This window comes from Mycotypha africana (genome assembly GCF_025528875.1).
Source record: "Mycotypha africana strain NRRL 2978 chromosome Unknown BDF20scaffold_2, whole genome shotgun sequence".
Classification (NCBI taxonomy): Eukaryota; Fungi; Mucoromycota; class Mucoromycetes; order Mucorales; family Mycotyphaceae; genus Mycotypha; species Mycotypha africana.
Genome location: NW_026515726.1, coordinates 2216120 through 2229363, shown reverse-complemented (window position 1 = coordinate 2229363; position 13244 = coordinate 2216120). Strand labels below are relative to the sequence as shown.

General features: G+C 38.8%; 7 protein-coding genes across 7 annotated transcripts; 3 read left to right on the top strand and 4 right to left on the bottom strand.

Annotated features, from left to right (window-relative positions):
- Positions 1–103: 103 nt before the first annotated feature.
- Positions 104–978, top strand: BDF20DRAFT_799593 (uncharacterized protein; the record flags this gene model as incomplete). The annotated part of the gene is made up of 3 exons (XM_053076342.1): positions 104–225; positions 334–658; positions 733–978. Coding segments are annotated over 3 exons (693 nt in total), but the record flags the coding sequence as incomplete, so codon positions are not given.
- Positions 979–1371: 393 nt separating this feature from the next.
- BDF20DRAFT_853702 (uncharacterized protein) lies at positions 1372–1686 on the top strand (the record flags this gene model as incomplete). The annotated part of the gene is made up of 1 exon (XM_053080148.1): positions 1372–1686. A coding segment is annotated over one exon (288 nt), but the record flags the coding sequence as incomplete, so codon positions are not given.
- A 146-nt stretch (positions 1687–1832) lies between these two features.
- On the bottom strand, positions 1833–2628 carry BDF20DRAFT_305015 (uncharacterized protein). Its single transcript, XM_053075158.1, has 2 exons — positions 2600–2628; positions 1833–2516 (listed from the first exon to the last, which is right to left on the bottom strand). Exon 2 carries the CDS (start codon positions 2413–2415, stop codon positions 2053–2055), a length of 363 nt encoding a protein of 120 aa, XP_052939447.1. The 5' UTR covers positions 2416–2516; positions 2600–2628; the 3' UTR covers positions 1833–2052.
- Positions 2629–4235: 1607 nt separating this feature from the next.
- Positions 4236–6462, bottom strand: BDF20DRAFT_853692 (S-adenosyl-L-methionine-dependent methyltransferase). The gene is made up of 5 exons (XM_053080147.1): positions 5709–6462; positions 5544–5631; positions 5003–5452; positions 4737–4925; positions 4236–4643 (listed from the first exon to the last, which is right to left on the bottom strand). The coding sequence occupies exons 1-5, from the start codon at positions 6315–6317 to the stop codon at positions 4432–4434; spliced, it is 1548 nt and encodes a 515-aa protein (XP_052939446.1). The 5' UTR covers positions 6318–6462; the 3' UTR covers positions 4236–4431.
- A 1067-nt stretch (positions 6463–7529) lies between these two features.
- BDF20DRAFT_910618 (uncharacterized protein) lies at positions 7530–8456 on the top strand (the record flags this gene model as incomplete). Its single annotated transcript, XM_053083726.1, has 2 exons — positions 7530–8196; positions 8293–8456. The coding sequence occupies 2 exons, from the start codon at positions 7530–7532 to the stop codon at positions 8454–8456; spliced, it is 831 nt and encodes a 276-aa protein (XP_052939445.1).
- Positions 8457–8772: 316 nt separating this feature from the next.
- Positions 8773–9524, bottom strand: BDF20DRAFT_904858 (50S ribosomal protein L36e; the record flags this gene model as incomplete). Its single annotated transcript, XM_053083090.1, has 3 exons — positions 8773–8847; positions 8929–9063; positions 9435–9524. 3 exons carry the CDS (start codon positions 9522–9524, stop codon positions 8773–8775), a joined length of 300 nt encoding a protein of 99 aa, XP_052939444.1.
- A 164-nt stretch (positions 9525–9688) lies between these two features.
- Positions 9689–11998, bottom strand: BDF20DRAFT_304770 (uncharacterized protein). Its single transcript, XM_053075157.1, has 3 exons — positions 11357–11998; positions 10964–11278; positions 9689–10819 (listed from the first exon to the last, which is right to left on the bottom strand). The coding sequence occupies exons 1-3, from the start codon at positions 11718–11720 to the stop codon at positions 9816–9818; spliced, it is 1683 nt and encodes a 560-aa protein (XP_052939443.1). The 5' UTR covers positions 11721–11998; the 3' UTR covers positions 9689–9815.
- Between the last annotated feature and the right edge of the window lie 1246 nt (positions 11999–13244).

Below are 13244 nucleotides of genomic sequence, written 5' to 3'. Positions count from 1 at the left end.
AAAGGGTCATTCTACTTCTCGTTCTCTCTAATACCCCAATCACATTGCTTCAAAGGAAGAAGTTATCACCTCGACGCTTGGAGAAGGCTCCACTGTATTCACGAGGAAGCTCCCTCTTACGTCTGCTGTAAAGCCAGCGTTTCGCGAACAATTCCAAGAAAAAGTCATCTCTTGCTGCTCTGACATAAGGAGAATAGTATTCTCTAGTCAATTATTCGTTAACTCGTACCTCATTCATTATCAGGAGAATAGAAGGAATGCTAACAAAGGCGACAAGAAAGACACTGATAAAAACAGCAACAAAGGCAGTAAAGAAGCCAACAAAGAAGACAGCAAGAAAGACAGTAAAGAAGCCAACAAAGACAGGTCTATTCCTGATGTATTCTGCCAGCAATTCTGGTATTCAGTAGGTCAGCTTATAACGGGCAAGCAAGTTACTCACAAAACGGCATTATCCGAGGACATAAAACAGTATTATACAGACTTCAAGGCAAAGTTCCCTACTATCGAAGTAAAACACAAGCTGACCGTGGGATATAGTCATTGCCTTACAGAGGCAGCAAAGGAATTGAGCGTCTCTTACACGAACTCCATTGTAGAGCGCTTCGAGCAGCGCTTAACAAAGTTCCTTACTTACAAGTTGAGAACTATGCTCCCGGTAAGGCTGTAACCGAGTACCTTCTTAATGCTCTGCTGTTTTATTCATTTTATTTCTCTTTATACACATTCTAGAATATCAAACGCACTGATGTACAAAGAATTGTACAGCTGTATTGTTACCAATCTGTCTGTCATGGTCATCCTCATTGGCCAGAAAACCTCGAGCTGGCGGCTGTTGACAAAAACCGAATTGAATTACTCTGCAAACAATTTGAAGAGTTCATTCCAGGAGAAGTAACCCTCGTTTTTCTTTCTGCTGCTCCTGCAAAGTTTGTTAATGCGTTATGGAACATACAGTTTACGTACGAGCAAGAACATATACAGCATAAACCGTACGATGTCCGTGTCCTACCACTTCCTCAGCGTTTCTTTCTCTTTCCTACTCCATCGCTGAAATGGCGTTTCATCGCGATAAGTTTAAATGCTCTTACACCCTTCATGTTTCCCGGAAAAGTTGCCAAGGGTTATACAGCCCAACTCGAACAATTCTGTAAAGTCTTCGACTTCAAAAAGTTTGGCTTTAAGAGGTAAAACTATAGAAGAACTTCTTCAGCAAAATTATGCCTAATAGTAAACACACCCCTATTTTTGCTTCTGTCATAGTCTAACCGCTTTGAAGGAAAGTTCTGATGTAATGTTTCGAAACATGGTTAGGTCGGACGGCTTTACTGTAGACTTTTTGTTCAGCCGCAAAAAGAAAACAAAAGAAGACATGACCATTCATAATCATACCTTGACTTTGGAAGATTTTTCTTATGACGAAGTACAAGACAATTACAGACCCGCTTTCCTTGATCCAGGGCGAAGATCTGTCTTCACAGCGGCAATCGGACTAGATCATAACAAACATCAAGTACGCAGCTGCTCTACCAAAGAATATTATCATATGACCGGAAGTACCAGATACGCTGCAAAGCTGGAAAAGAAGAAAGCAGGCACACTTAAAATGATCGAAAGTGGCATACCAACCGCCAAAACTTCTATCATTGAACAACTTGACCGTCATGTACAATATATGTTGCAGCACTTTGAAGCCTTGTTTTCTTTTTACGGCGAGAGAACTGCTGAAGACAGATTTCGTTTATACCAGGGTCAGGAGCGTGCTGCCAACAACATGGTCAATTTGCTTATTAATGGAACCACAAAGTACAATAAGCAATTGAGGTTGAAGAAGAAGAAAGATCGAAGCAAGTGGCCAAAGAAGATTATCGACAGAATGGCCTTTTGTAAACGTAAAAAGAAGAAGAAGAAGAAGCAAAAGGTTCCAGAAGAGAAGGAAGAAGCAGATGCGAGAGAAGTAAGCGATGTTCTCGCTAAGAAAGATAGGTAAGGTTTTTAAATGATAAGCAATTCATTCACTATTCGCAGAAATATTGATAGAACTCATGCTTTCTACAGTAATCCCCTGAAGAACAAGTGGAAGCCTGAACCCTTTAGTGCAGGCGACACTAAAAAGATCCCTTTGATTGTAGTTGGTGATGGCATGTTCGGGAAGAGTGCAGTGCCCATCAAAGGCCATAAGACTGGTGTCGTTGGTGTTCTGTGGCGTGCATTGAAGCGAAGAGAGGCTGCTGGTGATCTCCTTGCCGTTACAATTGATGAATACTTGACATCACGCATATGCAATTGTTGTCGCTCAGACACATTGAAAGCATTAGACACCGTGCGTGGCTGTAGTATCCTTGTTTGCAAAACCTGTAAGATACTATGGAACCGCGATGTCAATGCAGCAAAAAACATGATGGCCATCAGCATTTCGGTATGGAAGTCAACGGGAAGACCTGCGGAGTTTTCTAGAAAACCAAAATCACCCGCATCAACCACTTGAACACCATCCTCTAATCGCCAGCACGAAGCTGGTTTGATTTTTACAGGTAAGCATCTCAATTTTTGTGTAGTTCAATCTTGAAATTATAACTTGAAGGTCTCAAAAATTTACTTTTTTCGTCTAGTTATATTGCGGCTTCGTCTAAACCCAAAGCTAAAAAACTGTATAAGGTATTCTAGTAAGCTAGCCAGCTTGGCTCACATTTAACGATAAATTAGATGTATAAAGTAGCACCAGATCACATATGTTGAGCAAAACAAGCATATTTTTTGTCATTATAAGATTACAATCCTAGAAAATGCTACCATTTTCGCGGTAAGGTATTTTTTGAAATGAAGTGGGGGGGGGTGCAGGTTTACGCGTTGGTCAGTACTATACTTGCCTTGGAATACCTAGTTAATAATATATATACATTGAACAAAAATCTCTCAGTCACTGATGCGCGCTAAATATGTGTTGAAACTGTAATATACTAGCTTTGAATGTGTGGAATTCTTCGTATATAATATCTGCACTCAATGCGTTGTTTTCCGTTCGGTTTCAAATGTCTGTAGACCTGGTTGACGCATAGTATTGACAGCTTCCAGGTCAAAACTATGTCTTATTGTCCAAGCCTTGTTGGAAAATATATGTGTTATCTTTGTTTGTTCGTTTAATTTGAATGTGCTTTCGCGGTCGCGACCAAAATATGAAGAAGTAAGTTTAATAACTAATACTAGATAGGTTTATTTAAACATGGTATTGAGGTTTGCATAAGGTATGTTGGCTGCTAAAACTGAGTAAGCTACGTTATTTTATTCTCTTAAATGATTTTTCTCTGGTATGAGCCTACTTGCTTTTCAACGGTAATGTATCTTTTGCCTCCATTCAATTGAATCTTCAAGGCTATTACTAGAGCCGCCTCTCCTCTTGATTACCTTTTACCTTTGAGCTTTTTCTCTAGTATTTATAAACTTAAAGAAGAAACTACCTCTATGTTAGTGTGCATATATATTGTATGTTCACAAAACTAACGAACAGACGACAACCTCGATGACGGAATGATTGATTCTTACTATGTAGTGTCTTCAATTGCTCTTCATCTGCTACCGTATGGAGGGTTATTAACCGATGTAATTACTTCGTTGACAAAGCCTCAACATCTCTTTTCCAAGGTTCAATGTACATGGGTGGAAATACATTTGTACTTTTTGTTTGTTTATAAATATTACTTTGGATAGGAAGGTCAGTTGTCTATCAAAATGGAACAAAGTAAAGTTAAAGCAGTAAAAGTATCTGATATGTGTCTTGCTTTCTTTATGCCATGCTTGGTCTCGAGAAGGAGACGAATATTAGAGATGGCGTTTCACAAAAGATAAGCACGAAAAATACGCTGCAATAGTAGCGAAGGCTTTCTTTAATTACACAATGATAGTTAAACTCTGATATGCTTGAATAAAGCGCTGTAAAGTAAATCTGAGCAATGGTATGGTTGCATGAGGCTTCATCACCTGTGGCATTATAACAAATCGTTCCTCAGACATCTTCAGCAACTTATGGTCGAACAAGCAACCATAAACGTATCTCTTTAATTGAACATACACTGATGTTCAATCGATTAATGAGCAAGTACACAAATTAGATAAGTGTGAACTATTAGATAACGTAGCCTAACTAATTCAGTCTCCTCATCTTCTATTATGACGGTCTTGACCTTACGCATTTTTATCATCCCTGTTACGACCAAGTTTTCCACAAAAAAAAAAACCCTGAATGTTATCACATCGCTGGGTACACATAAAATTACTGATAGACTAAAAAAAGCATTATTAGGAATGCTACTCGTACTGGAGTGACAAAACAACTAGTTGCAGTACAGGAAATAGATAAGAATTTGTAATACACCAAAAGGCAAGAATTTGCTACATAGGTAGCTGATATGAAAGGATATTTTCCCAAGGTTTTTATTTTGTTTCGATTTCTTCCAAAGGCTTCTTTGCGGTGAAAATTTTCCAACGAGCCTCACAGTGATATTGTTCAAACTCTTCCAAGGCTTCCGCACAAACACGATCGTATTCTTCCGGAGATACGTGAATCTTTGTGCACCACCACTTTTTCATTGACTTGAATAACGCTTTCATTTGTTCTTTATACAGATAGCCATGTTGCTTCTCCACTACAAGTCATCCAAACAAAAAAAAAAAAAAGGTCAGTTCCCACCCTCTTACATATACATATATATACTTTTTTTTTTTTTTTTTTTTTTTACATAATGAAGATGGCCATTCACCAATAGGTATATCAAACACCATGGTTCGAACATCTGTAAAATTAGCCTCTCGTAAATATTCGGACAAATGATTAGAATATTCGGGGTTAACGCCTATGCTCTCTGCTGCTTCACGGTACCACTCATTGACTTGTGTCAATAGCGGTCCTGGGCTTCTAAATAATAAATCTTTCATTTTTGAAACAGTCAGTCTTTTAAAATTGGAAAGGTTATTCCGTTTTCATTGAACATAAATTCCTACGAACCATATTCTACTAATTGTATCTGGCCTCCAGGTTTCAAAATCCTGTAAAAGTCAGCAATGAGTCGTGGCCAAGAGTTGAATGGGAGTACTGTAGCCACATCCCTTTGATATACAAAATCAAAATAATCTTTGGCAAAAGGTAAGTTCTGCTGAAGGATATCGCCGTACTGATAGGTGACGTTTGTATCTTTCATGGCTGTTGCGGTAGCTATTGTGGTAGCTGTTGCGGTATTCATTGTGACGGTAGTTGATGATGTCTTTTTCTGTCCTGCAGAAGATGGATTGTTATAGCTGAAGCTCCCTGCTGCTGCTGCTGCTGATGCTGCTGGTGCTACGGCGGATGGGGCAAGGGATGGTAAATGCCAGCCACCTTTTTCTGAAGGGGGTACGACATCAATACCTATCACTTGGCATTGAGGATATGCTTGAGCCACTTCTAATGACCACAGACCTTTGTGCGGAAACGGTTTGAGTTCTGTGTGTACAGACAATGCAATCTCTATTCATATTCGTGGGATAACTGGAATTATTTTATACTTTACCTACCCCGCATGCACTCTCGAGTATTTTTTTAGGCTGATTCAACTCTACATGAATATTGCTACCAAATACTTGCTTTAACACATAATGCTATACGGAGATTTGAGTGTGTAAATAGGCGTGTGATATAGGAAAGCAATATCATTTTGCAGTGTAGATCATTTTACTTGTCTTGTCTGTCTATCTCTTTCCTTTTCGGCGCCGTACTCGTAAACCCAATGATCTTCCCTACTATCCGCCTTCTCCTCGATGGGATCGTTGCAATTACTATTGATGCTGTCTTGCGGTGGATATTTCTCGCTCTTCTGATGCGTGCGCTTTTCCTTTTGTTTGGGTGACATCCATGCAATTGGTTTATACGTATTGATGACCAATTCATTCAGACACAATTCAATATCTGCCTCTTCATCTGTCTCTTTATACTGGCCCTTCTGCATCGATGGAGGCGGCTTTTTCTTTTTGTTGCTCTGATGACTACTCGCTGTACTATAATTACTTTTATTGGAACCTCTTCGAGAATGTGGGGAGTGCTGTTGTCCAAGTCGGCTGCCCGTATTTGTTGTTGTAGTGACTGAATTCAAAGAGATTAATGGAGACTTCTGATCTGTCAACACCAACTGATGCTTGACAGGGCTAACCACAGTCTTGTTTTTGTTATTGATTTGATTATTGGTATATTTGTGGTAATAGGCTGCTGTATTCAGTGGTCGAACACGGCGTTGATTGTTATGACTATTATTCAGATTGTAGTTATCTTTACTTGGCTGATTTCCCATTACCGTAGTCGAGCTAATCGTATCGCTTGAGGTGCCAGTCAGCGTTGAGGAAATGAAAGAGAAAAAAAGAAAGAAAAAGAAGAAGAAGAAGAAGAAGGAGGAGGGTAGTCCTCGCTCACATTTCAAAGAATAGCACAGTAATACAAGTGAGTGCTAACTTTCAGCTTGGAAAAAGGGCACAGAAGAAAGCTAAAAAAGTACAAGATTCAAGCGGCGTTCATGAGGAAAGGGAAAGGGCTCAGTCTTAAAGCATGAATCACAATTTACGACTGTATTTTTTTTTTTTTTTTTAATGTAACAGTGTAAAATGCATTCAAATAAGGAATGCTTCAGTACAAGTGATGCAGTATGTACAATGTATTTTTTTTTTTAATCAAACCAACACCATCATGTAGTAATTCTTAAATAACCTTTCCTGCGTCTTTGTTTCAATAAAAAACAAAGATCAAGTCCATTTGTATTAAACAAACAAATTAATATATTTGTTGCTTCTTAATAAGACAAAGGATGGGAATCACTTTTTTACACGAAACAGAGTTTATAGCCTTGGGGTGTGTGTGAGCGCCAGCTTGACAGTTGAGGGATCAATCATATAAAAAGTCCCTGAAACGTAAATGATGGAGTGCTATTGGCTGAAGTAGTGCATAACATTATCTCCGACTTTCTTGAATCAGCTTTAATGCTTTTTACCCAATAAAAATCGGTCCTTCAGGGGCATGCTTTCGAGCAGTATCCGTGAAAAAAAAAATTGGTGTTGCTTTTTGTTCAATATGGAACATGTTCAATAGGGGCACGCCCATCGAACGCTTTCTTTTTTTTCATGTTCAAAACGTACCTTTTCAATTAAAGAGTATTGACTCTTAATCGGCGATAAAATAGTGTAGTTGTTGCGTCGTACTGTGCTACAAAGTATTTATTCCCTACCACAAATACAGAGCGAAAAAGTTTTTCCTTCATGTTGGCAAGAAGCAGCAGCAGCAGCAGGAAGTAAGCGCTTGTTTCTTCTCTTTTCCATTGAGTACCTAAACTGACTTTTACTGTTTGGTTTTTATCGACCGAAAACAACTCCTCCATAATCTCAGTTTCTTACATCGACGGCTTCTTATCAATACTACGACTAGTAGAAGTAGTGCAAGCTTTATTCAACCGTCCGCTCTTTCGCTCCAATCTAGTAAAATGCACATCCCATTGCACTTTGTAAAAGGTGCCATTATGACCACTCTCATTTTGATCGATTTTGATGAAACCATGACAATTGAAGATACGATTGCGCCGTTAGGATCTTTTGCTGTCAACGCTACGAACAACTCTCATCCTTGGTCCTGGTATTCAGATGAATATATGAAGGACTATTATGCACACCAAGCAACTCTCACCAACCAACCCAAAAATTTTGGCGATTTTGTTAAGCAGCTGGATAGTTATCATGATGTGGAACAAGCCTCTTTAGACCGGGTTGGAACAAACCATGTCTTCAAGGGTCTCTCACATAAAGACCTGTATGAAGCGGGCGTTCAATATGCTTCAAAAAAAAAGATCGTTCAGCCTTATCTGTTCGAAGCCCTCGAACCTTACTTGCCTCAGATGCGCATCATCTCTTTGAATTGGTCAAAGGATTGGTTATTGGGCATATTGAAAGGTTTAGATGTTCAGAAGAAGGATATCTATAGTAATGATTTGGTGTTTAAAAAGAAGAGACACAATAAAAAGTCACATCATGGCTGTAAAGAAGAAGACAAGGAGGACGAGGAAGTGGCAACAGGTATTATCACACCCGAAATCTTGACGACGGGTGATAAGCAACATATCATCAAAAAGATAAAGCACAATAAAAGAGTCATTTATATTGGTGATTCCACAGGGGATATTGAAGCATTAGGTAAGAAAAAAACGCCACTGTCGTTGAGGAGCATGTGTTTTCGCATCACTTTCAAAGCTGTACTAACACTGAGTTTCTTTACTGGTTTGACTTTAGTCGAAGCTGACATTGGTATTGTCATTGGTAACAATACCTCCCTACTCAAGCAATTGCAGCGATTCCATTATTCCCTCGAGGAAGATATAACGAAACCCAGCTCTTTATACCGTGTTGACAATTGGAAGCAAATCAAGACGATTCTTGATAACAATATTCAATAGAAGCCAAATACGACCATCTGTGCAACTCCCCCCAACATGGATTTTTTATAATCTTATATAACTTTTTATACTTGACCCTGTAGACACCTCCCTGTTTTTTAACAATAGAATGTATCAATAAAAAAAAAAAAATAACAATCTGCAAATAGCTATCGTCCTTTTGATGTAGCGGTTTCGTATTTTTATTTGCTGCTTTTACCCGCATTAAGAGTGGAAAGAATAAGAATCCTTCAGACTGTGGTGTTGAGCAACATTCAAATAAAAAAAAAATGTTGTTTATGTGATATTTTCAAATATACATTTTGTGAAAAAAACTCTAATGACGACGAGAAGCGGCAATAACACCTTGAAGTTCTTCGATCTTCTTCTTAGCACGGAGGAAAGAACCGAGCTACAGAATGAAAGAAAGATGTGGATCAGTTTTAGTCCCTGGTTGTAGTGGACAAGTACAATTCATCTTTATTTAATTTACCTTCTTCTTGCAGAGCTTTCTAGCACGCTTATCCTTGGAGTTCTTGATCAATTCCATAAGACGACGTTCATAAGGAGCATAACCGGAAACTTCACGGATGACGCTCTTAACAAAGACAGTACGCTTGGAAGCGGCCTATTCGTTTATAAAAAGACGAGAAAAAAAAGAAATTTGAAAGTTAACAACGAATTCAGAAACACCTCAGTCATTTGAACGTGGACGGATGAATAGTGGGATTGACAAAATATTGCGCTCATTGTCTATCGTCAAAATCTTTCTAAATGATTTCCGTTATTGATCGTGGAGATGTTGAGGGCTTAATATAAGAATCGTGTTGCTGACTATCACTCGTCCAAAAGGGCATCTTTTTGATTATTTTTAATTTTAGCTGTGCAAATACAATGGTCGACATTAAGATTTAATTTTTTTTTCGCGCAACTTGTGCATTTTTTCATCCTTTCTATTCATCCATCCTGCTCTTTGTTATGCATCCATTGAATACATACACCAATCTTGTTGGAAGGCTTGGCCTTGAGTTCACGACGAGTAGTGATATGACCCTTGTTAATGCCAACGGCGATTCCTGAAGCAGCCATTTTTCGCTATGAAGTTAGAAAGGGAGAAGGGAAACGGAAAAGTTAGGCTGGAGAACAGTAATCCTTTTCGGGTGGGGCTCGGCCTACAAACCACCCAGCTCATCCACAATGAAAACAATTTCCCGCCGGCCCAGCGCGCATAGTACCCTTTATTGAACGAGAAACGATAGGTTCGAGGAAAATTAAAAAGCCGCAATTTTTATATCTTTATTAAACATATGAAAACATTAAAAAAATAGGATGAAGAGGGGGGTATCAAAAGCTTAATATATAAATAGGTGGGTGATGAAATTATTCGGAATGAATGTTATCATCCGTAGTAACAGTATTAATATGAGTAGGTTGATCGGTGGAATGTTTTTTACAGGATAAATAGTGTCGATTCATATCATGTTTACGTGCAAAAGGTCTTTGACATAATTTACAAAGGTGAGGTTTAGGACGATTTGGGTTATGTATTTGAATATGCTCTTTCATGTTATTTGCTCGATTACTGGTGTGCTGACAAAATGGGCATCGATGAATTCTGCCCAACTTCTTTCGACCTTTCTTTGACACTATTGATTTAGCAATCTTTGTTGTTTTTCTTGCTTGTAGTGACGATGGTGACTGCGTCCTCTTCGAAACAGGTTGTTCTGCCTTTGCAACAGAAGCGCTGCTTTGACTGGTAGGGCTATTCTCGATGTGTTCATCGTCTTTGTTATTTTGCGTAGTATGGCTGCTGGCAGCATGAGTAATGGGTGTGGTAGTCATCATGGTATTGGTTCGTTCTGGGGTATTCTCTTTCTTATGGGAAGCCGTGGTATTGTGATTGTCGAATGATTCATGGATAAAATGTAGCTCTTCGATTTGTTTGTTGTCTGTGAATGAAGGCGTCACTGTCGTTGTTGCTGTGCTGATGCTGTTGATTTTGTCTGTGTCCAAGAATTGCGAAATTGTAACAGAATCATTGACAGCAGCAAAGGAGGCTTGCTGTTGCTGTTGCTGTTGTCCTTGGTCTGATTGAGAAACAAAAGAAGCCATGTCTAAAAATGCTGCGGCAGCATTAAAGTCAGCAGGAGGAAAAAGATACTTTGTTTCAATAGGAGAGCCAGGACCACTTGTAAAGTACAGTCCTGTATCTGCCAAAGGTGAGGCTGAATTACTGACAGTAGCGTGGTTGGCGGCGGCATCGCCGACACCATGATAAGGAGATGTGTTTTGTTGAGGGCTGGCGCCAAGAACGCCAGGTGGAAGAAAAAAGTAATTGTTGTTACTATCTATGGGTTGGTGTGCGGTCGAAGCTGGACTATTTACTACTGATAAATAATGGTGGTTGGTGTTTGTGTCGTTCAAATTGTAATTAGGGCTACTTAAAGGAGAGACAACAGGACTTCCCAAGGGCAAGTAACTGGGGCTGTTACTGCCGCTTAAAAAGCCTAGTAAAGGACTAGCATTACTTCCAAGAACATTGGCATTATTATCGTTGACGTGTAATTGCGAGGCTGGGCTTCCAACAGATAGATATTGACTTGGTTGGCTGTACGCAGAATTGAAACTGCCCACCATCAGGGGCTGAGCAAAGTCATTTTCTGCCAAGAAAAATTGATCTGTTACTTGCGAGTTTGGCGAGGCAAGTAATTGAGGACTGTAATAAGAACCATTAGGTGAGGCAACAGCTAATGCATCAAATTGAAGAGCTAGATCATCCTTGGCACTGTTTGTAGGATTCAGTAAATCCAAACCGTACTGTTGTGGAGGAGTTACTAAAAAGCCTATGTTAGAGAGAGAGAGCAATGATTAATTTTTTTTGATGCCTATTTATTTTTATACATGTGAACAAAATTGCATACCATCATTTGGAACACTAAGCTGCTGATGTGGCTGTTGTGGCTGATCAGAATTTAAACTACTGCTTAATGGGTAAGTTGATGATGGGGCGGCAGGCACTTTAACCGAAGCGTGTGCGTTATGCTTGGGCAAAGTTGATTGATTCAGTTCAGTTTCTGTGCCAGTTTCTTCAGATGCTAGAGTAAGTTGAAGTGTAACGGGTTCAGGATGAAATGACTTCTCTTGCTGCTGCTTTGCTACATTAGCATTGTTGACACTGCTTTGAGATGCTTTATTGTTTAAAAATGAAGGTGTAACTGTAGCTATATGATCTTGTATTGCGTTGAAAAATCTGACAGGAGATGTATTGAGTAATGCGTGTGCCATGCTATTATGAAAGATTGATCAAGAAGTACGCCTTTCCTTGTCGAGTGTTAGCAGAGAGAAAGATCCAAAATGTTGAGAAAGAAGTAAGATAGAAAAGAACAAAGTTTCTCTCGATATTTATCTTTTTTTTTTTTTTTTTTTTTTTTAATCTTTTCTTGGAATTTGCCTGTTTTGGAACCGAAATGTAATCATAGAAATCTCTAAAAAATCTATTAAAAATATGGGCTTATAATTTCACACACAACGCAAACAACGGGTACTTCTCTTTTTCCTCTCCTAACAAAAGACAGGCGGCGCATGTAGATGACCAGTCTTTCCTTTTAAGGATATTTGCCTAGAAAGCAGCCCTTCCGTTACAATTTTTTACTAGCAATCTCCGCTTATAAATCAACCATGGAAATGAGTAATTGCTTCCAAAATGTGTTCGCAAACAAGATAATCAGATAGGAGCAAAGATATCTTTCTCTGTAGAAAATCGCAGTATCTCAAAAAGGCTATTAACAAACTTTTACATGTCTTAATGGCACGGACCGAAGCATAGCAATTTTTAAAATGCTTCAGAAGCTAATTTCCGTTTTGGGGCACTTTCGAAAAAGGCGGGTAGTGTAAAGATGTTTTGCGGAATAAAGTAATCCCTTCCATTTAAACGCATCAGTCGTCCAAAAGAATCTCTGGAGAAGCATAAGCATATTTAGTGCAGATTTTGTGGTACATAAAGGCAAAAAGAACGCAATTCTTCTAAATAGAAAAAGCATGCTTCCCGTACTACCAGTGCATTCAAAAATGACGAAGCAAACCCTTTTGTTGGTACTTTGTCTGATTAGTACTATAGCACAAGAGCGCCCCAATGCTAGTTTTTCTTTAACGAAACAGCTTCCATAATGACAAACGATATTGGAAAGTAAATAGTAGCATTGTTAACAGCTGCTATCTGTGAACGCCCTGCTTTGTTCTAAGTGACTGTAGTTCTTAGATCAGTTCGAGTCATTTTGTTTTTATCTTGTCTTTTCTTCCACGTGGAACCGCGCCAAGCCAAAAAAGATTTAAAGACATTTACACAAAAAAAAAAACCAGTTTTTGATCGGGAAAAGGAAATTTCCAGCCACAAACAAAATAGTCTGGGGTTAAAAAATAAGAAGGTTCAATTCTTATATGTATAACCTTTCCCTCTTCTTTTTAGGTTTCATATTGAAGAACTAAAACAATCAGTCCTGGCAAATCAGAAGATGCCATTTGTTTCAACCATTTTTCCAGCCTCCTTGCCCAACTGATGCTTAAATATCCCCTCATCATATCATCACAGATCCCGTACTCGCCGCGCAGGTTACTAAAAATGGTTAGAATGGCTTGATGTGGCTAGTGTAACTGGCTTTTTTAGGAATCCTTGGAAAATTCTATAGATTCCTTCTGTTAGATCGAGCTTTCGTAACAATTTTTACCCTTTCATTTTATTTTTAACAATGACACAAATTTCTCCAGTCAATACTCTATTTGCTGCTTTTCAAGATGAATAAGCAGCTCACA